The sequence below is a fragment of the Dermochelys coriacea genome, chromosome 3 (genome assembly GCF_009764565.3).
Source record: "Dermochelys coriacea isolate rDerCor1 chromosome 3, rDerCor1.pri.v4, whole genome shotgun sequence".
Lineage (NCBI taxonomy): Eukaryota > Metazoa > Chordata > Testudines > Dermochelyidae > Dermochelys > Dermochelys coriacea.
The window spans coordinates 186529207-186553313 of NC_050070.1; the positions used below are offsets into that span (position 1 = coordinate 186529207).

Consider the following 24107-nt stretch of genomic DNA (forward strand, 5'->3'; position numbering starts at 1 on the left):
AGGGGGGCAGAGTGAGACAGTGTCGGGGAGTGGCGCCGTAACATCATGGACTTGGCCCGATGATGAACAGGGGGTGGTGCCGCTATCTGTGCCGCTGACGGTGCCTGAACTTGGTCCAGCGTCTGCAGCAGTGCCAGAGCTCGCATCTGCGGGGCCGAGGACTGTGGCATCATGGCAATAAGGTCCCGCGCTGCCTCGTAGTTATCCGGCATGGAATGGGGGTCGAGCTCTTCCTCCAAATCCTCCCAAGTCGGGGAGTCCACCAGCACCGGACTCAATGGACCTCCAGTCAGGGCCGGAGTCAATGGTGCCAGGTCTCGAGGGCCAGGCCGTGGGTGTCCCGCTGCGGGATGCACCCCGCTGGAATCCCCTTCGCAGCTTCTTAACGGGGGGACCGACTCCATCAGGAGGAGCTTTAAACGATAGTCCCACTCTCTTTTAGTCCTGGGTCTAAAGCTCCTGAAAAGTGGGCACTTGTCTGTCTGTCTGATGACCTTCCCCTAGGCACTTAAGACAAGCAGCATGCGGATCATCTCTGGACCTAAGGTTCACACTTCTCTCGCATATCTTAAACCCCTAGGGAAAACTGGGGGCGGGGGGGAGGGCAAAGTAAGCTTAACTAACTATAAAGTACTATACAACTACTGTTACTACAACTCAATTAAACTATTTACAAATTAGAAAAGGGAACCACTAGGTAGCCACTTGCGAATTCAAGAGACTGAACTGCTCCAACGACCGTCACTGGTGGTAAGAAGGAACTGAGCAGGCAGCAGGTCAGCAGGGTCCTATATACACTGCCATGAAGGCATCACAGAAGGGGTTTCCACAGAAAACCTGATGGGTACTGCTAGGGGAAAAACCTATTGGAATGCACATGAGCAATCACTCGAAGAACATCTTTTTGAAAGTCCTGACCTGCTCACAGCCCACAGCTCTCTGCTTCGCCCTGCCTTTTCCCTAGTGCCTCAATTGTTGAGGCAAATATATTCCCGCACAAGACTACATCTATAAAAAGACATATTTAAAGCAGAGTAAGGCACATACCATTGATACAGTAGTAATGGAGGACAAGACAGACAGGGTGTCTGCACCTGAAATAATACCAGTGCACTGTGTAAACTGAAAGACAGTGCTGAATTAGGGTTTGTCTTCACAGAGAAGTTAGTGATCAGCAAGCTAGAGTGTGAATTTACAGCACACTAGCTACTCTGCACTAACTCCCTATGTGGACATGTTTACTGTGCACTAAAAGTGCCTTGGGGTATTTTAACTAAGTATACTTATAAGCATACTAAGCTAAAGTATGGTTGGGCATTTGACCAGTCCAAAATAACTGGTTAATTGACTAATCAAACATTGGTCAAATATGGTCAAATATTTTAAAGCACTATTATTAGAACAACAGTAACAAAAAAAGAGTAAGATTTTATGGTCTTCAATAGGCTTACCCTTAAATACATGCTTATGCCTAATTACAAAAATCAAGTTACTTAAATGTGTAAAAAATATAAAACGAAATGAAATGAAATGTTCTAAAAAATTAAAGAATTATGACTACCTTTTTTAGACATGTCAGGTTAGCATTTAAATGCAAACATTATTCAAGACTGAACAGTTACCAAAAAAAAAATAAGAAAAATAATTTTTAAATTACTAGGTAGGCAGCAAGCAAACTCTTCATGCAGCTTGCTTTTCATTAACTTCTTTTTCTTTATCAGCTTCAACTGCTTCATCTATATCTTTGTCATCCTCATCACTTATCAGTATCTCCTTCTTGCTCTTCATCTGATGAATACTGAGTAAACTCTTCATCTGCTATTTTCTTCTCCAATCTTAAATTGTGATGCGTGGCCACCAGATTCCCAGTAGTGGAGGTATGCAGTCTATTTCTGATTTTTGAACGAATGATTCCGCAAACCAACCAATTTCGTTCTCCACAAGCAGTCGTACACAGAAGTGTTAAAAGAATTTCTACCACTTTGTAGCTAGAATGCAATGAGGACACAACCCTTTCCACCATGATGGAAGTGCAAAGTATTTCAATTCAGCTGCTGGGATTGCACTCCATATTGTTTTATGACTGAATGAGCTGATTCTTGCTTTATAATTAGCTGCCTCAGTCAGAATTGTTTGTTTATTTGTATATCCTTTAAAATTTGCAACAGCCACTATGAAGTTACAGGCTAAATCAAACTTATCATAAGAAATGTCTTGGCCCCTGAAGTGTGGTTCAAGAAGGTAAGCCCTGACTGGGATGATTTAGTTGAGGATTCGTCCTGCTTTGAGCAGGGTGTTGGACTAGATGACCTCCTGAGGTCCCTTCCAACCGTGATATTCTATGATTCTATGAAGTAACAACTTGTCTATTATCTTCTTCTCTTCATCTATTGCAAGTGGACTGTGTTCATTATTCTCACAAATATGTCTCTTACAAGTGTTGTTGTAGCCACATTGGTCCCAGGATGTGAGACACACAAGGTAGGTGAGCACATATCTTTTATTGGATCAACTTCTTCTGGTGGAAGAGATAAGACAAGTTTTTGAGCTACGCAAAGTCTCTTCCACTGATCCAATGAAGGATATTATCTCTCCCAAATAAGTTTTAACACCAAGAACAAGTTCTTGAACATCAGACAATACAGAACTATCATTTTCCAATTCGGAATGGACTGAACTACAAGTTCAGGCAGTGAAATGAATTTTTCCGTTTCAGATCCAAAAAGGCATTGATCTTCACGAACATCAGTGAGGATTTTTCAGAGGCAGCACCTAGCCACCACTTCTTCAAGCTGACTTACTAACTTTCTTGCTTATTTGAAGATCTTTGAGACGTTTAATAGAAGATGCCCATTGAGTACAACAAGCCTTACTCACTGTGGATGAAATTGAGTGCTGTATTAAATGACACTGAAAAAGGCTGTTGATACTTTTGTTTTTTAAAAAATTGACAACGCTTTTCATTTTCGAGGCATGATGAGAAAGTTGTCAGATCTTCAATTTCACCAGTGAAAACCTGCATTGTATGGGCAGCTCATTCATAACACAGAACATTTATCAATGAAGACCAAGCAGAGCTTTCATATTAGCCACTTTGTCAGCCACAAATGAAATACCTTCCATGGACCCAAGTCCATTATATTTTTTTTAACTGGTCAGCTATACGTTGGGCTGTGTAATGATGCTCAGTTATGCAATGGAACAAGTAAAACTCTGGTTGTGGAGCTGTTATCATGAAGTTGATGACAGTCTCATTGCTCCATCCATTAGACCATAGAGACATGAGGGGTTTGTGCAATAAGAAAACCAGCTCTCTTTTTTCACATCGTCCACTTCAGCATTCAGAAGACTTCCTGCAAGCTGTTTCCTACTTAGTATTTTGTAAATTGGACAAAACTTATGAAAAAACTATAGCATATAAGGATTACAAGAATTATAACATTCAAAAATCAGTTGGAGAACACTTCAATCTCTCTGGTCACTCGATTACAGACCTAAGAGTGGAAAGAAAAGGAGTACTTGTGGCACCTTAGAGACTAACAAATTTATTAGAGCATAAGCTTTCGTGAGCTACAGCTCACTTCATCGGATGCGAATACAGACTAACACGGCTGCTACTCTGAAACCAGACCTAAGAGTGGTTATCCTTCAATAAAAAAGCTTCAAAAACAGACTCCAACGAGAGACTGCAGAATTGGAATTAATTTGCAAACTGGATACAATTAACTTAGGCTTGAACAGAGACTGGGAGTGGATGGGTCATTACACAAAGTAAAACTATTTCCCCATGTTATTTCTCCCCCTCCACCCCACCTCACCCCCCACTGTTCCTCAGATATTCTTGTTAACTGCTGGAAATAGCCTACCTTGCTTGTCACCATGAAAGGTTTTCCTCCTTTCCCCCCCTTGCTGCTGGTGATGGCTTATCTTAAGTGATCACTCTCCTTACAGTGTGTATGATAAACCCATTGTTTCATGTTCTCTGTGTGTGTATATCAATCTCCCCTCTGTTTTTTCCACCAAATGCATCCGATGAAGTGAGCTGTAGCTCACGAAAGCTTATGCTCTAATAAATTTGTTAGTCTCTGAGGTGCCACAAGTACTCCTTTTCTTTTTGACTATATGAAGTGTACTACTGGCATAAATACCTCTAGAAAATGTACAATTAAGTTCATTTTTCTGGTAACAGGACACTCTATCCAAAAACCTCTTAATACCACTTTCAAGAACATCTGAAGACTTTCCGGAAATAGGAGTTTTAAATGCTGAACCAGATGGAGTAGTAAAATTCTTAGAAGATCAAGAAATGGCATTAGCTTCACTTTCATTGTCATATCACTATCTTCATCAAAAGATTCCATGTGTTGTGATACTGTTGCCGAAGACAAAGAAGGAGAATGCAGACAAATTTTGATGCAGACCACTTTTCCCCTTCTTGTTGTTTGACCATAATAATCTATCTTTGACAGTAGTTGGACATATGTCACAAGAATTCAACAAGTGTTTCTTTATTCTAAATACATGTGTCATACTCAGAAAAAAGAACTTCCACATAGTTTGAACAGTTTTTCCATGTTCCTGTCTAGTAAAAAATTTCCATGCAAATGATTTTGGCTTTCTCTTACTCTGCATAATTTATTATGTCACTGGTGGGTGAGGTAGAATCTTTTATTGGACCAACTTCTGTTGGTGAGAGAGATAAGTTTTCAAGAGACACAGAGATCTGTGTACTGTTATTAATGTCTCATTACTTCTGGAATGCTCTCTAGATTATGAAGTACTTCTTGTATTTAAAAAAAAGGAGTACTTGTGGCACCTTAGAGACTAACAAATTTATCTGAGCATAAGCTTTCATGAGCTACAGCTCATTTCATCGGATGCATCCGATGAAGTGAGCTGTAGCTCACGAAAGCATATGCTCAGATACATTTGTAAGTCTCTAAGGTGCCACAAGTACTCCTTTTCTTTTTGCGAATACAAACTAACACGGCTGCTACTCTGAAACCTGTTCTTGTATTTCAGTCAACCAGTAGCCATTCAGTTCTATTTCTAACTGATCCTATTCCAGAAAATTCCAGTAAATCAAAATGCTTTTGGACATGCTGCCCTCTCCTCCCCAGGACCCTCCTCCCCAGACTCCCAGATCACATAAAGGGGAGCATGTGGCCACTCCTCCCTGCAGCAAAAACAATCAACTCATAAGCAGCAAAAGGAGAAACAGAGCAGGGAGAGAGGGACTTCTATAGAGATGTGATGTCACAACACTGTCAATCACACAGAACTTATTATATGATCAGTAAGGTTTTGGCTGAGGATAAACAGGAGTGGTCGAATAACAGGTGGTCAATTAACACTATTTGACTGGTCAATTGACTGGCTTACCAAGACTAAGGTAAAGAACACAAAGATGCTGTAAGAATGTACACATCGGGAGTTAGTGTGGTTGCACCTATTGTGCTGTAAATTCACACTCTAGCTTGCTGTGCACTAACTTCTCATATATACAGGCCTGTGCATTATCTGAAGATTGTGAATGTGAAATAGATTCATAGATACTAAGGTCAGAAGGGACCACTCTGATCATCTAGTCCGACCTCCTGCACAGCGCAGGTCACAGAATGTCACCCACCACTCCTATGAAAAACCTCACCCATGTCTGAGCTATTGAAGTCCTCAAATCATGGTTCAAAACTTCAAGGAGCAGAGAAGCCTCCCTCCAGTCAACCATGCCCCATGCTACAGAGGAAGGCGAAAAACCTCCAGGGCCTCTCCAATCTGCCCTGGAGGAAAATTCCTTCCCGACCCCAAATATGGCAATCAGCTAAACCCTGAGCATATGGGCAAGATCCACCAGCCAGATACCCAGGAAAGAATTTTCTATAGTAACTCAGATCCTATCCATCTAATATCCCATCTCAGGGGATTTGGCCTATTTACCCTGAATATTTAAAGATCAGTTACTTACCAAAATCCCATTATCCCATCATACCATCTCCTCCATAAACTTATCGAATAGAATCTTAAAACCAGATAGATCTTTTGCCCCCACTGCTTCCCTTGGAAGGTTATTCCAAAACTTCACTCCTCTGATGGTTAAAAACCTTCGTCTGATTTCAAGTCTAAACTTCCTGGTGGCCAGTTTATACCCATTTGTTCTTGTGTCCACATTGGTGCTGAGCTTAAATAATTCCTCTCCCTCTCCTATATTTATCCCTCTGATATATTTATAGAGAGCAATCATATCTCCCCTCAACCTTCTTTTAGTTAGGCTAAACAAGCCAAGCTCCTTAAGTCTCCTTTCATAAGACAAGTTTTCCATTCCTCGGATCATCCTAGTAGCCCTTCTCTCTACCTGCTCCAGTTTGAATTCATCCTTTTTAAACATGGGAGACCAGAACTGCACACAGTATTCTAGGTGAGGTCTCACCAGTGCCTTGTATAACGGTACTAAAACCTCCTTATCCCTACTGGAAATGCCTCTCCTGATGCATCCCAAAACCGCATTAGCTTTTTTCACAGCCATATCACATTGGCAGCTCATAGTCATCCTATGATCAACCAATACTCCAAGGTCCTTCTCCTCTTCCGTTACTTCTAATTGATGCGTCCCCAGCTTATAACTAAAATTCTTGTTATTAATCCCTAAATGCATAACCTTACACTTCTCACTATTAAATTTCATCCTATTACTATTACTCCAGTTTACAAGGTCATCCAGATCCTCCTGTATAATATCCCGATCCTTCTCCGAATTGGCAATACCTCCCAGCTTTGTATCATCTGCAAACTTTATTAGCACGCTCCCACTTTTTGTGCCAAGGTCAGTAACAAAAAGATTAAATAAGATTGGTCCCAAAACCGATCCCTGAGGAACTCCACTGGTAACCTCCCTCCAACCTGACAGTTCGCCTTTCAGTAGGACCCGTTGCAGTCTCCCCTTTAACCAATTCCTTATCCACCTTCTGATGTTCATATTGATCCCCATCTTCTCCAATTTAACTAATAATTCCCCATGTGGCACGGTATCGAATGCCTTACTGAAATCTAGGTAAATTAGATCCACTGCATTTCCTTTATCTAAAAAATCTGTTACTTTTTCAAAAAAGGAGATTAGGTTGGTTTGGCACGATCTACCTTTTGTAAAACCATGTTGTATTTTGTCCCATTTACCATTGACTTCAATGTCCTTAACTAATTTCTCCTTCAAAATTTTTTCCAGGACCTTGCATACTACAGATGTCAAACTAACTGGCCTGTAGTTACCTGGATCACTTTTTTTTTCCTTTCTTAAAAATAGGAACTATATTAGCAATTCTCCAATCATTCGGTACTATTCCTGAGTTTACAGATTCATTAAAAATTCTTGCTAATGGGCTTGCAATTTCAGGTGCCAATTCCTTTAATATTCTTGGATGAAGATTATCTGGGCCCCCCGATTTAGTCCCATTAAGCTGTTTCAGTTTCGCTTCTACCTCTGATATGGTAATATCTACCTCTATATCCTCCTTCCCATTTGTCATGCTACCATTATCCCCAAGATCCTCTTTAGCCTTATTAAAGACTGAGGCAAAGTATTTGTTTAGATATTGGGCCATGCCTCGATTATCTTTAACCTCCGCTCCATCCTCAGTGTTAAGCGGCCCCACTTCTTCCTTCTTAGTTTTCTTCTTATTTATATGGCTATAGAACCTTTTACTATTGGTTTTAATTCCCTTTGCAAGGTCCAACTCTACTCGACTTTTAGCCTCTCTGACTTTATCCCTACATCTTCTGACCTCAATTAGGTAGCTTTCCTTGCTGATCCCGCCCATCTTCCACTCCCTGTATGCTTTCTGCTTCTTCATAATCACCTCTCTAAGATGCTTGCTCATCCAGTTTGGTCTACAACTCCTTCCTATGAATTTTTTCCCCTTTCTTGGGATACAGGCTTCCGATAGCTTCTGCAGTTTTGATTTAAAGTAATCCCAGGCCTCAACTGCCTTTAGATCCATAAGTTCTTCAGTCCAATCCACTTCCCTAACCAATTGCCTTAATTTTTGAAAGTCAGCCCTTTTGAAATCAAAAACCCTAGTTGCAGATTTATTTTTGTTAATCCTTCCATTTAGTTTGAACTGAATTAGCTCATGATCACTTGAGCCAAGATTGTCCCCTACAACCATTTCTTCTATGAGGTCCTCGCTACTCACCAAAATTAAATCTAAAATGGCATCCCCTCTAGTCGGTTCAGCAACTACTTGTTGAAGGAATCCATCAGCTATCGCATCTAGGAAAATCTGAGCCCTATTATTATTACTAGCACTGGTCCTCCAGTCTATATCTGGGAAGTTAAAGTCTCCCATGATCACGCAGTTTCCATTAGTATTTACTTTATTAAAGACATCAAAAAGGGCTCTATCCATAACCAAATTAGATCCCGGAGGTCTATAGCACACCCCAAGCACTATCGTAGGAGAGGCTTTACTAGTTTTCTTCCCCAATGTAATTTTTGCCCAGACAGACTCTGTCTTATCCATTGCATCGCTTCTTATTTCTTTACATTCTAACTCATCGTTGATATACAATGCTACTCCACCCCCTTTACCTTTGTTTCTGTCTTTCCTAAACAGCACATACCCTTCAATACCTGTAGTCCAGTCATGACTACTATTCCACCATGTTTCTGTTATCCCTATAATATCTGGTTTCACTTCCTGCACCAGTAGCTCTAGTTCCTCCATTTTGTTACCTAGACTCCTCGCATTGGTGTACAAACATCTTAATTTTTGCTGTTTGGCCTCGCTCACATTTTGTACCCTATTAGGCACAGTCATTCTACAGCCATTATAACCTATTAGACTAGTATCCACACCGCCCTCGCTCCTTATATACATTCTCCTACCCATGGCTGTATCCTTTCTTACTTCATCTTCTTCCCTCTCAATGCTAAAATCTGGCGTGGAGATTTTCCGGACATCTCCCATCCATCTCCCCCCAATTCCTAGTTTAAAGCTCTCTTTATCAGTTGTGCCAGCCTCGATCCTAGAAGTCTATTTCCTTCCCTACTCAATGAAGTCCATCCCGAGAGAACTGACCTCTGTCCGTGAATGCCTCCCAGTGGCCATACATCCCAAAGCCCTCCTTATAGCACCACTGCCTAAGCCATCTGTTGACAGTCATAATCTTGTCACACCTTTGTTGCCCTTCTCTAGGAACAGGAAGGATCCCGCTAAAGATCACCTGAGCCTCAATTTCCTTAAGCGTCTTCCCCAGCCTAGCATAGTCTCCCTTGATACTTTCCAGCGAGAATCTGGCTGTATCATTTGTTCCCACATGAAGGATAATTAGGGGATTCTTTCCCGCTCCCTTGAGGATCCTTTTCAACCTCAGGTCTACATCCCTTATCTTAGCACCCGGAAGACAGCACACCCTTCTATTCTCAGGATCAGCTCTAGTTACAGGCCTGTCTATTCTTCTCAATAAAGAGTCCCCGATCACATAGACCTGCCTTTTCCTGGTGACAGTGCTATTCTCCAGTCTCTCCCCTGTTCCCTCTGGCTGCAAGTTCTTTCCATTCCTATTTTCCCTTACAATTCTCTTCAACCCATCCTGTATCCTCCTGGGGCTCATATTTGGTGTAGTCTCCCTTGACTCTTCCCCTTTTTCTATAGGGCTAGCCTCTCTTGTCTTCTTCCTTACCCTTCCACCTTCAGCGACTACCTGCTGAGCCCCTTCTTCATTTTCCAACTCTGCAAACCTGTTCCTAAGCTCTATTTCTCCTTCACTAGCCCGTCTTTTTCTCTGCCTGGTTCTTTGAGTCACATGTTTCCACTGACCACTTTCCTCATCCAGTCTCTCCTCAAAATTCCCCAGCCCTGCTTCCATCCGAGAGTCTGAGCTTTTCCCTTCAGATACCTCATATCTTTGCTCCATCATCTGCTCAAACCCCTTCCTAAACTCAACCAGACTTTCCACCTGCATCTCCAAACCTCGGATCTTTTCCTCCATCAGCTCTATCAGACGGCATTTCATGCAGACAAAACTCTTACCGGTTCCCCCCTCCAGGATCATGTACATACCACAGCTTCCACATCCAGTCATCCTCAATGTGTCTTTCACTGCAGGAGTCACTCCCACAGCTTCCTCTGTATCTGTCATCTCCTTCCCACCTAAATCCTGTTAATCTGGGAAACACAAGCCACACCAAAAAGACCACACACCCCCCAGCAAAAGCAAACCCCAAACAAGCACCACAATACAAACTCCCCTGTTTAGAGCTCTGTTTGCTATCTCCTGTGCCACTGCCTGACTGGCTGGCTACCTTTATAGGGCCCCTAGTCAGAAGCCCCACCCCCTAATCAGGCTCAGCTGCTCTCCCAGCACAAAACCCCTACACACACACAAATACAAATACTAAAAATACAATACCAAGTACAACTACCTTCTCCTCCAACAGAACTCCCACTCAAACTCCCCTGTTTAGAGCTCTGTTTGCTAGCTCCTGTGCCGCTGCAGCTGTCTGTGCCGCTGCCTGACTGGCTGGCTACCTTTATAGGGCCCCTAGTCAGAAATGGCTCAATTACATCAACTGGGCACCATAGGTTCAACATAAGTCACTGAACTGCATGGCAACTCAGGATTGGTCAAGTATATCCCAAACCTGCAAGGAGTTCCCAAGTATGCGAACCCTCAGGAAGTTGCATAGTATACTTTTATGAGCACTTCACACTCATTTTACATCATCACAATGACACAAACTAACCACAACATACTCAAAAGTTCAATCTATTGTTCTGTTGATATGTTCATAGCTAAAACATCAATGGAATTCTCAATATACAGTAAGAGAGAGAAAGAGCACATATACTAAGACACATCTGAAACTACAGCTGTTGTTACAGTAAAATTCTCTCACTCTAGATAATATATAATATTAATAGCTCCAAATTGTATTTAAAACTACCGTTTCATATTTAAAACTGGACAACTGGCCTAGAGAGTACAGTATTGTGTGAGGTCAGCAATACTGTAAGACCCGAGAACCCAATTCTCGCATTGAGATTCATTTCCAATCAATATGTACTTACAGCTCCTGCCTAAGTCTTCTTATTTTTGCTTTGGCATCTGCTAGCTCCACTGATAAGTGCTGTCTGCTTTCAGTGCGTTTAATGCCTGGAGATCCACAAGGTGATTGTGCTGCTGATGCATGAGGTAGAAAATGAAGACAGTCCCGTTCTTCAGAAAGCTCTACGATAGTCTAAGAAATAAAACACAACAAGCATATTAGCACTTCAGATTGCTGTTTATATGTCAAAAAGTAACAAATAACTTTTAAAGGTACAGTAAGTCAAAGATTGAAATGATACAAGAACTAAACTAATATGGTCTTGTGGTAAAAGAACAAGTTGGAATCAGGAACACTAAGTTCAATTCCTGGCTCTGCCACAGACCTCCTTTGTGACTTTTGGCAAGTCACATAAGATTTTCAAAAACAGAAGCTTAAATTTAGACTTTAGTCTCATATTTAAGTACCAAGTAAGAGGCCTGATTCTCAAAAATGTTCACCACCCAACAGTTTCCATTGACTTTATTGAGAACAGCAAAGTTCTCAGAACTTTTGAAAATCAGCTTATTTATTTAGGACCTATGACACAGGGCCCGAAAGGGTTAAGCAACTTGCAGGCTAAATGACCCAAATTCAACCTTAAAAGACAACTGAGAGAAATATGTAAATGCTAACTAGGGCTATTCCTTATAAATAGCTAACATAGCTATGTTAAATAGACTAGAGTTTTGAAATGCAAACCTGTATTGTTAGAGAATTAGAGGTAATATTAATTGTATGTGTTTTTATGTCATTAGTTGTTAACCATGTAAACCACCACTGATGTAAACAGATAGTTCCTGTCTATTACTATAGCTATTGATTCAGAGATCAAAAGAGAATATTAACATTTAGATTAAATTTGGCTGTAATAGTGTCTATACATAGTATATAGTATATATATATAGTGTAATAGTCTATATTTCTCTTTGAAGGTTGTAGTAAACTGTCTTTGACCTGCTTAATGGATAATACCTTATGCGGATGAATGCAACCAGTAACCTGTGTATACATAGGAAATAGGTAATTCTACTTCAGAGCAACTATTCTTCACCCAACGGATCAACCTGATATTGGACATTGAACTGAATTTAATAACTAATTCTGAAAGAACTCTTTGAAACTTTAAAGATCACCATCTCTACTATGAAACTGGTAATTTATTCAATTCTGTATGTATAATGATCTTTTAACCAATACTCTCTCTCTCTCTCTTTTCTTTTTTAAGTTTAGTTTAGTTAATAAGAATGGCCTGTAAGCTGTATTTGGGTAAGATCTTCCCTGATGCTCCCTGACTCAGATGAGAGAAGAGTAGAGAGTCAGGGAGAGACAAAACCATCAAGTCTCTAGCTACTATATAGGAGGTGTAAATAATACCAATATGGTACTGGATAGGATGGTACTGACTGCGAGGTGGGAGGCTTCATCAGTAATGACCCTGTTAGTGCTGGTCTTGTGAAGAAAGTCATTGGGGATGATCTTGTTGACCAAAATTACCAGTAACAGGGTCATTAGTACTCACGGAAACTGAACCTCTAGAGACGGTGCAGAAGATAACGGTACTGGGTCCTTTGAGGAACAATTAGACCATGGCAAGATGGGGTGTGAAACTAAACTGCAGTAGTCTGCCATAGTATAACGGTCTGTGTGCACCCTGTTCATGCATGTTAACAGTCCTCTTTGAAATGGGACTAGTTCATAGTGCATTAATGGACCGTTAACATGTGTCAGCAGGGTGCATATGGACAGTGAGACTGCAGCAGGTTACCGCAGGGTAGATACCGCAGTTTGCCATGGTCTAATTGTTTGTAAAAACAAACTTTATGTTGTTGTATGGGCACTAAGCACCAATATGTCAAAGGGAACTACAAAACTTTTAGTGAGGTAACAGGATCCACATGGTGACTTAGCCCAGTGGTTATCAACCAGAGGTAAGGGTACAAAGAGGTCTTCCAGGGCGTACATCAACTCATCTAGATATATGCCTAGTTTTTCAGCAGGCTACATAAAAAACACAAGCGAAGTCAGTATAAACTAAAATTTCATATAGACATGACTTGTTTATACTGCTCTATATATTATACACTGAAATACAAGTACAATATTTATATTCCAATTGATCTATTTTATAATTTTATGGTAAAAATGAGAAAGTACTCAATTTTTCAGTAATAGTGTGCTGTGACATTTTGAATTTTTATGTCTGATTTTGTAATCCAGTAGTTTTTAAGTGACATGTAATTTGGGGCTACGCAAGACAAATCAAAATAGGGGGAGATGGATGGGAGATGTCCGGAAAATCTCCACGCCAGATTTTAGCATTGAGAGGGAAGAAGATGAAGTAAGAAAGGATACAGCCATGGGTAGGAGAATGTATATAAGGAGCGAGGGCGGTGTGGATACTAGTCTAATAGGTTATAATGGCTGTAGAATGACTGTGCCTAATAGGGTACAAAATGTGAGCGAGGCCAAACAGCAAAAATTAAGATGTTTGTACACCAATGCGAGGAGTCTAGGTAACAAAATGGAGGAACTAGAGCTACTGGTGCAGGAAGTGAAACCAGATATTATAGGGATAACAGAAACATGGTGGAATAGTAGTCATGACTGGACTACAGGTATTGAAGGGTATGTGCTGTTTAGGAAAGACAGAAACAAAGGTAAAGGGGGTGGAGTAGCATTGTATATCAACGATGAGTTAGAATGTAAAGAAATAAGAAGCGATGCAATGGATAAGACAGAGTCTGTCTGGGCAAAAATTACATTGGGGAAGAAAACTAGTAAAGCCTCTCCTACGATAGTGCTTGGGGTGTGCTATAGACCTCCGGGATCTAATTTGGTTATGGATAGAGCCCTTTTTGATGTCTTTAATAAAGTAAATACTAATGGAAACTGCGTGATCATGGGAGACTTTAACTTCCCAGATATAGACTGGAGGACCAGTGCTAGTAATAATAATAGGGCTCAGATTTTCCTAGATGCGATAGCTGATGGATTCCTTCAACAAGTAGTTGCTGAACCGACTAGAGGGGATGCCATTTTAGATTTAATTTTGGTGAGTAGCGAGGACCTCATAGAAGAAATGGTTGTAGGGGACAATCTTGGCTCAAGTGATCATGAGCTAATTCAGTTCAAACTAAATGGAAGGATTAACAAAAATAAATCTGCAACTAGGGTTTTTGATTTCAAAAGGGCTGACTTTCAAAAATTAAGGCAATTAGTTAGGGAAGTGGATTGGACTGAAGAACTTATGGATCTAAAGGCAGTTGAGGCCTGGGATTACTTTAAATCAAAACTGCAGAAGCTATCGGAAGCCTGTATCCCAAGAAAGGGGAAAAAATTCATAGGAAGGAGTTGTAGACCAAACTGGATGAGCAAGCATCTTAGAGAGGTGATTATGAAGAAGCAGAAAGCATACAGGGAGTGGAAGATGGGAGGGATCAGCAAGGAAAGCTACCTAATTGAGGTCAGAAGATGTAGGGATAAAGTCAGAGAGGCTAAAAGTCGAGTAGAGTTGGACCTTGCAAAGGGAATTAAAACCAATAGTAAAAGGTTCTATAGCCATATAAATAAGAAGAAAACTAAGAAGGAAGAAGTGGGGCCGCTTAACACTGAGGATGGAGTGGAGGTTAAAGATAATCTAGGCATGGCCCAATATCTAAACAAATACTTTGCCTCAGTCTTTAATAAGGCTAAAGAGGATCTTGGGGATAATGGTAGCATGACAAATGGGAAGGAGGATATAGAGGTAGATATTACCATATCAGAGGTAGAAGCGAATCTGAAACAGCTTAATGGGACTAAATCGGGGGGCCCAGATAATCTTCATCCAAGAATATTAAAGGAATTGGCACCTGAAATTGCAAGCCCATTAGCAAGAATTTTTAATGAATCTGTAAACTCAGGAATGGTACCGAATGATTGGAGAATTGCTAATATAGTTCCTATTTTTAAGAAAGGAAAAAAAAGTGATCCAGGTAACTACAGGCCAGTTAGTTTGACATCTGTAGTATGCAAGGTCCTGGAAAAAATTTTGAAGGAGAAATTAGTTAAGGACATTGAAGTCAATGGTAAATGGGACAAAATACAACATGGTTTTACAAAAGGTAGATCGTGCCAAACCAACCTAATCTCCTTTTTTGAAAAAGTAACAGATTTTTTAGATAAAGGAAATGCAGTGGATCTAATTTACCTAGATTTCAGTAAGGCATTCGATACCGTGCCACATGGGGAATTATTAGTTAAATTGGAGAAGATGGGGATCAATATGAACATCAGAAGGTGGATAAGGAATTGGTTAAAGGGGAGACTGCAACGGGTCCTACTGAAAGGTGAACTGTCAGGTTGGAGGGAGGTTACCAGTGGAGTTCCTCAGGGATCGGTTTTGGGACCAATCTTATTTAATCTTTTTGTTACTGACCTTGGCACAAAAAGTGGGAGTGTGCTAATAAAGTTTGCAGATGATACAAAGCTGGGAGGTATTGCCAATTCGGAGAAGGATCGGGATATTATACAGGAGGATCTGGATGACCTTGTAAACTGGAGTAATAGTAATAGGATGAAATTTAATAGTGAGAAGTGTAAGGTTATGCATTTAGGGATTAATAACAAGAATTTTAGTTATAAGTTGGGGACGCATCAATTAGAAGTAACGGAAGAGGAGAAGGACCTTGGAGTATTGGTTGATCATAGGATGACTATGAGCTGCCAATGTGATATGGCTGTGAAAAAAGCTAATGCGGTTTTGGGATGCATCAGGAGAGGCATTTCCAGTAGGGATAAGGAGGTTTTAGTACCGTTATACAAGGCACTGGTGAGACCTCACCTAGAATACTGTGTGCAGTTCTGGTCTCCCATGTTTAAAAAGGATGAATTCAAACTGGAGCAGGTACAGAGAAGGGCTACTAGGATGATCCGAGGAATGGAAAACTTGTCTTATGAAAGGAGACTTAAGGAGCTTGGCTTGTTTAGCCTAACTAAAAGAAGGTTGAGGGGAGATATGATTGCTCTCTATAAATATATCAGAGGGATAAATATAGGAGAGGGAGAGGAATTATTTAAGCTCAGCACCAATGTGGACACAAGAACAAATGGGTATAAACTGGCCACCAGGAAGTTTAGACTTGAAATCAGACGAAGGTTTTTAACCATCAGAGGAGTGAAGTTTTGGAATAACCTTCCAAGGGAAGCAGTGGGGGCAAAAGATCTATCTGGTTTTAAGATTCTACTCGATAAGTTTATGGAGGAGATGGTATGATGGGATAATGGGATTTTGGTAAGTAATTGATCTTTAAATATTCAGGGTAAATAGGCCAAATCCCCTGAGATGGGATATTAGATGGATGGGATCTGATTTACTATAGAAAATTCTTTCCTGGGTATCTGGCTGGTGAATCTTGCCCATGTGCTCAGGGTTTGGCTGATTGCCATATTTGGGGTCGGGAGGAAGTTTTCCTCCAGGGCAGATTGGAGAGGCCCTGGAGGTTTTTTTGCCTTCCTCTGTAGCATGGGGCATGGTTGACTGGAGGGAGTCTTCTCTGCTCCTTGAAGTTTTGAACCATGATTTGAGGACTTCAATAGCTCAGACATGGGTGAGGTTTTTCATAGGAGTGGTGGGTGACATTCTGTGGCCTGCGCTGTGCAGGAGGTCGGACTAGATGATCAGAGTGGTCCCTTCTGACTTTAGTATCTATGAATCTATGAATCTAAATCAGACTCCTGAAAGGAGTACAATAGTCTGGAAAGGTTGAGAGTCAGTGACTTAGACCTGGTCTACACTACAAATGTAGGTCGATGGAAGCCTTACATCAACCTAATAATGTATGCGTCTAGACTACCAGGTCCTTCCTACCAACCTAACTTGACTGTTATGTCAACTTAATTACTCCACTTCTGCGCGAGACATAGCGCTTAATTTGATGTTCATAGGTCGACAGAGAGGCAGTATAGACACAGCACTGTGTAAATCGACTGTATTGGCCTCCAGCAGGTGTCCCACAATGCTCCGCTGTGAGCACTCTGGTGATCGTTTTCAACTCTGCTGCACAGCCGCCGGGTACACAGGAAACAGCCCCTCCCCTTTAAAGCCTTTGGAATTTTTGAATTCCCATTTTCTGTTTGATAGTGTTTTCCCCAGGAATTGAAATTAGGGAGATGTTCGAATTTACGGGGTGGAGAGAGAGTGTCAGGGCCAATGAGAGATGAGATCGTGAGGGTGAAGGTGGGCTGTATGGCACCATAGTAAAAACTGAAAAATGTTTCATGACTATTAGATTTAACTCATGTTTTAAAATCATCACACAAATTAAAGTTGGCTACTCAAGCCTTCTATGAAGCACTACATCTACATCCTTCTTGGTTTCTTCTTACAATTTTGCACAACTCCGTTAATGAACTTCTTAAATGCAATGCTTTCATCTTTGGTGGCTTCTCGTGTGTCCGGTACTTACATTCCTTCAACTGATATGCTCATTAGTTCATTCACATGATCAGGCAGAAGGTGACTTCTTTCAGAATATAAAATTCTGTTCAATGATGAAAAAGAACACTCAACTGTAGCTGTTGTGACTGGGAGTAACAAGAGATACATCCCAGGAAACATAGCACAAAGATCAGTTTGAGCCACTAGTGATGATAAAAAAGAAGTTGAAGTCAAATCTTCATTCATTCATTGTCTGATACTCCACCCTGTATTCAAATTCTCTATTCTGTCCTGAGCACATGGCAGCCCCATTGCTGGCAGTGTATCACTCCGCTCAACTGTCGGTGTTTTATAGGACAACCATCTGCAAAAGCTATGTAGAGGTTGAGTAGAATCCAGAAGTCCCTGTTGTAGGTTTTTAAGAATCAAGTCTGTGTACTTTTTCAGCTGGCTTAACAAATACTTCTTGTCCTCTTCACTTAAGGATTCAATATAAATGCCTTCATTAGTCAACTTCTGGACTGAAGTCTTTGCTTCTTCCAGTACTTTTTCAATGGATAGCTCTCTGATTGATCCAAATATAGCTTCTATTGCTGGACAAAGATCTACTACTGTTGTAGCAGATGCCTGGATGGCATTGTTTAATGAGCTAAGTGGTTTCAACAGTAGACTTACAAGAGAGAGAATGGCAATAGTCTTCTCTGAACATAGTAGCAAAAGTAATCCATCAGCCTCACTATTTAGATCTATCCCATCTTGGTAGATACTTTCCAAAGCCAGTAATAGTGGCTGGAATAATTTTAAGACAACAGCCAAGGATCAATCATGAGAAAGCCAGAGGGTTTTCCCAGGTTGGACTAATTTGAATTTCAGTCCCAGTGTATCTTCCTAGATTTTTTCCTAGATATTCAGTCTTTTTTGGACTCTTGCTGAAAAAAGAATATAATGAAGACATCAAATTTATAGCTTTGTTAATGTCTTTTGAAGAGTCTGCAGCTTGTACTAGCGCTAGTTGGAGTAGATGGCCTCTGCAGTGTGTATAGGAGAGATTAGTCTTACACTTTTCTCTGAGCAAAGCTTGTACTCCACCATGTCTTTCAGAGAAGTTTGCACCTCCATCAAATGCACAAGCAGCCGTCTGTTTGGAGTCCAACTGATAAGCACTTAACTCTTCTAAGATGTGGATTGTCACAAATGCAGCTGATGTGTCTTCTATAACCTGAACATCTAGAAATGCATCTACTGGCCTACCACTGGCATCAAGATAAAGTACACAATGACTTCATACTTGACGCCCATTTGCATCGTTGCATTCATCAGCCATGTATGCAAATTTTTTGAATGTGATGAGAGAGTTCTTCACTTTTTCAACTATTTAGTCTTTCACTGTTGCACCACATGCTTGTAGCCAGTCAGTTGAGTATCTTGCAGAAAGATAATGAACATTTGCTGGTCTTGTTCGGAACCATTGTTCAACTTCAGGATGAACAAGTGACAATGCACTTAACATTGGCCTCCAGTTTGTAATGTGTGCTATCTCTTGCTTAAATAGAAAGTAGGATGCCACACCATGTTTGTTTGCATGAACTGTGTTGTGTCTCCAGCATTCTTAAGTCTCATTAACACTCGCTGTAGCTCACGAAAGCTTATGCTCTAATAAATTTGTTAGTCTCTAAGGTGCCACAAGTACTCCTTTTCTTTTTGCAAATACAGACTAACATGGCTGCTACTCTGTCACCCGTTTTGTCCTTGGTCAGTGGAGACTCAGCGTTCAGCGGTGCTTTCACATGAGTTCACCTCCCAGGTGGAGGACAAGAAGGCACCTTGCCCGTTCCTCCAGCTGTTCACTGTTCGCTCTGGCCACTGTTGTTCATTGTGCCACCGTTCACTCCATCGCTCTGTTGCCAATGGCCCTGCACTGTCACCTTCTGCTGCCACCTGCCACTGTGATCTCTGTGCGTGGTCTCTTGAGGTTCCACCCAGGTCTCAGTGATTTCAGCTGATCTCTCAGTGGGGGAACTTCACAGCTAGTACAGACTAGATCATCTTTTCCACAGAAACACTGTCCCACACAGGTCTAAGCACTTAGACCTGCTTATCAGTCATTTCAGCTGTAGTGGTCACTTAACAGAACAAAAGACTATCTATGGAGCCTAATCAGCTCTATCCTTAAACAGTAGAGAGGGGCAGGTCAAATAGTACTTGTGACTCAGGCAGACCATCAAGCAAAACACCAGTCCCCACCCTCTCATAAGAACATAAGAATGGCCATACTGGGTCAGAGCAAAGGTTCATCCAGCCAAGTATCTTGTCTATCGACAGTGGCCAATGCCAGGTGCCCCAGAGGGAGTGAACCTAACAGGTTATGATCAAGTGATCTCTCTCCTGCCATCCATCTCCACCCTCTGACAAACAAAGGCTAAGGACACCATTTCTTACCCATCCCAGTTAATAGCTATTAATGGACTTAACCTCCATGAATGTATCCAGTTCTCTTTTAAACCCTGTTATAGTCCTAGCTTTCACAACCTCCTCAGGCAAGGAGTTCCACAAGTTCACTGCGTGCTGTGTGAAGAACTTCCTTTTATTTGTTTTAAACCTGCTGCCCATTAATTTCATTTGGTGGCCCCGAGTTCTTATATTATGGGAACGAGTAAATAACTTTTCCTTATTCACTTTCTCCACACCACTCAGGATTTTATATACCACGATCATGTCTCCCCCTTAATCTCCTCTTTTCCAAGCTAAAAAGTCCTAGCCTCTTTAATCTCTCCTCATATGGGATCTCTTCCAAACCTCTAATCATTTTAGTTGCCCTTTTCTGAACCTTTTCTAATGCCAGTATATCTTTTTTGAGATGATGAGACTACATTTGTATGCAGTTGTCATAAAAATAAAGGAAAGGGTAAACACCTTTAAAATCCCTCCTGGCCAGAGGAAAAACCCTTTCACCTGTAAAGGGTTAAGAAGCTAGGATAACCTCGCTGGCACCTGACCACAATGACCAATGAGACGACAAGATACTTTTAAAGCTGGAGGGAGGAAGAAACAAAGGGTCTGTCTGTCTGTGTGATGCTTTTGCCAGGGACAGAACAGGAATGGAGTCTTAGAACTTAGTAAGTAATCTAACTACATATGCGTTAGATTATGATTTCTTTAAATGGCTGAGGAAATAGACTGTGCTGAATAGAATGGATATTCCTGTCTGTGTGTCTTTTTTGTAACTTAAGGTTTTGCCTAGAGGGATTCTCTATATTTTGAATCTAATTACCCTGTAAAGTATTTACCATCCTGATTTTACAGAGGTGATTCTTTTTACCTTTTCTAATATTCAAATTCTTCTTATAAGAAATTGAATGCTTTTTTTCATTGTTCTTAAGATCCAAGGGTTTGGGTCTGTGGTCACCTATGCAAATTGGTGAGGATTTTTATCAAGCCTTCCCTAGGCAGGGGGGTGCAAGGTTTTGGTGAGGATTTTGGGAGGAAAGACGTTTCCAAACAACGCTTTCCCAGTAAACCCAGTCAAACGTTTGGTGGTGGCAGTGGAAGTCCAAGGGCAAAGGGTAAAATAGTTTGTACCCTTGGGGAAGTTTTAACCTAAGCTGGTAAAAGTAAGCTTAGGAAGTTTTCATGCAGGTCCCCACATCTGTACCCTAGAGTTCAGAGTGGGGAAGGAACCTTGACAGCAGTATTCAAGATGTGGGTGTACCATGGATTTATATAAGGGCAATAAGATATTCTCCATCTTATTCTCTATCCTCTCTCTCTTGATGGCCTCAATCAGCACAGGCTAAGTACAGTTCCACTGCCCTTTACTCATACAATAAGAACAACAACATTTCATTACCCACCCCCGCCCCGCATTCAAGTGATTTGTAACCCAACCCCAGCCAAAATCTATCACTTGGACAACACAGCTCTGTTTGCTGGATATCTAGCTGATTTGGTGTGAATGTAAATACAATCTGGTCCTCAAGCCTTTCCTCCCAGCCTCCAGCTCATCACTAGCTGTCAGGGACAGCTCATTTAGAATTTGCTTACAAATCATCATTTGAAATTATTACGTTGGCCAACATCACCGAAATGAATGCACTGATATTGTCATAAAAAACAACACCTGTATAAGGAAGCTAGTCTATGTTCATACTTTTCAAATCTATTATACTTTTTCAGATACATGTATTTTATCATACACTTGATATGCTTTTAAAGTGTGTATTAATGTTTCAATTTCAATTCAGATTTCCAAACAATCACTAAATTGGCAACACTGCATGTAATTAGTTCACAAAACTGGGGTGGAGGGGTGTTGGGGAAATTCAGAGGGGGAGTAGGGAAATCACTGCTGTTTGATCAACATGGAGAGCTCAGCAGCCCAGCTGATCATGGTGACTCAATGCACCAAACGCACTCCAGTCTGGAGTACACAGGAGATGGTGGATCTTATTGGTCTGTGGAGAGAATAGGTTGTGTAGGCACAGCTCCGATCCAGCCATAGAAAAGTTGACACATACGAAAAGATTGTGCGGGGCATGGTGGAAAAGAGCTATACCAGGGACATACAGCAGTGCTGTGTGAAAATCGAAGAACTTCGGCGAGTGTACCAGAAGACAAGGGACACAAACAGTCATTCTGGTTCTGCACCAGAGACATGCCACGTCTACAATGAGCTGCATGAGATTCTCAGTGGCGACCCCACAAATACCCACAAATGCAGCGTGGATACCTCACAGGAGTCTGAGTCTGGGGCCACCTGAGGAACAAGGAGGGAATTGTGGATGAGGAAGAGGAGGAGGAGGGACACAGGCAAGCCAGGGATCCATTCTCCCCAAGAGTCAGGAGCTATTTTTAACCCCAGAGCAGTACAACTGGTCGCAAGACAGCATAATAGCCAAGTGTGATGCTGGGAAAGGCACCCCTGGTGAGTACGCAATTTCAATCAAACTGTAGGGGTTACATGCTCTTATATTTTATGTTTAATATGACTAAAAAGTGAGGTGCAGTGGGTATCTGCTTCCCAGTGTACGCTCCAACTACGGAGAGGGTACCCCCGGAAAATCATAAAATGTCAAGGTTGGAAGGGACCTCAGGAGGTAATCTAGTCCAACCTCCTGCTCAAAACAGGACCAATCCCTAACTAAATCATCCCAGCCAGGGCTTTGTCAAGCCTGACCTTAAAAACCTCTAAGGAAGGAGATTCCAGCACTGCACTAGGTAACCCATTCCAGTGCTTCACCACCCTCCTAGTGAATATGTTTTTCCTAATATCCAACCTATACCTCTCCCACTGCAACTTGAGACCATTACTCCTTGGTTCTGTCATATGCTACCACTGAGAACAGTCAAGATCCATCCTCTTTGGAACCCCCTTTCAGATAGTTGAAAGCAGCTATCAAATCCCCCCTCATTCTTCTCTTCTGCAGACTAAACAATCCCAGTTTCCTCAGACTTTCCTAGTAAGTCATGTGCTTCAGCCCCCTAATCATTTTATTGCCCTCTGCTGGACTCTTTCCAATTTTTCCACATCCTTCTTGTAGTGTGGGCCCCAAAACTGGACACAATAGTCCAGATGAGGACTCACCAATGCCGAATAGAGGAGAATGATCACGTCCCTTGATTTGCTGGCAATGCTCCTACTTATAAAGCCCAAAAGACTGTTTATGTCCTCCAGGGAGATCTCCAGGAAACACTCTGCTATCCTTTGCAGAAGGTTGCTGGAGAGGGTTGTCTTATTTCTACCACCTTAGTAGGACACTTTCCCATGCCACTCTAGTATTAATTCTGCTGGCATCATTCTGGTACACAGTATAGCAGCATAAGCACCAGGTCTTTAGCCGGATGCTTGCAGCATCTGCTCCTTTGCCACCTCTTTTACCCTCAGGAGACTGATAAGTCTTAGGGTCACCTTGGGGAGATGGTGGAAGTTTTCATTACAAGTGCTCATACTGAAAACAGAGCATGTGATCCACCACCCATGGTACCTCAACCATGTTTTCTCTAACATGCCTGTGGTTTGGATGGCAGGGATCTGCTTGACCTTGGAATCTGCAAGCCCAGGGCAATTGCTACCAGCAGTGTTAAGGGGGGGCGGGGGGAGGGAGTGTGATTTTAAAATAGCAACTTTGTACTAGGATATGCAATGACAATGGTTGCCTTGTGCTTTGCATGCCTTACAGTAGAAAGCTTGGCCTTTAGCATATCCTCCACACTGTCGGAGAGGCTTTAACAGATTAGAAGACAGAAAAAGAACGTGTGATGACCTAAGTTCCGTCTAAGCTGTGCGGCTGTGCAGCTGCCTATTAAACCTCGGGCAGGGGCTAAGGGCTGCAGTGGGGAGAGGTACCCCTCCCTGCCGGCCCCAGAGCGGACCTGCAGCGGCCTGGAGAGATGCCCCTCACCGTTGGCCACAGTGCCCCCCTGCCGTGGCCGAGGGAGAGGCGTCCCTCACTGTTGGTCCCAGCGCGGACTTGCTATGGCCGGGGGAGAGGTGTCCATCCCCGCCGGCACCAGTGCAGACTTTTTTGGCCAGGGGAGAGAAGCCCTTCCCTCGGCCCAGCCCAGGCCCGCCAGAGCTGCTGGGGAGAAGAGCCCCTCCCTTGTCCCAAC

The 24107-nt window shown here is 41.9% G+C and overlaps 1 protein-coding gene across 10 annotated transcripts in view; it reads right to left on the reverse strand.

Annotated features, from left to right (window-relative positions):
• CCDC88A (coiled-coil domain containing 88A) overlaps positions 1-24107 on the reverse strand; it is a 354197-nt gene that overhangs the window by 183418 nt on the left and 146672 nt on the right. For all 10 annotated transcript variants that reach the window (XM_038395536.2, XM_043512327.1, XM_043512326.1 and 7 more), the window contains one exon: positions 11064-11233. In XM_038395536.2, coding sequence (XP_038251464.1) covers positions 11064-11233 — 170 coding nt within the window. The remainder of the gene's footprint in view (positions 1-11063; positions 11234-24107) is intronic.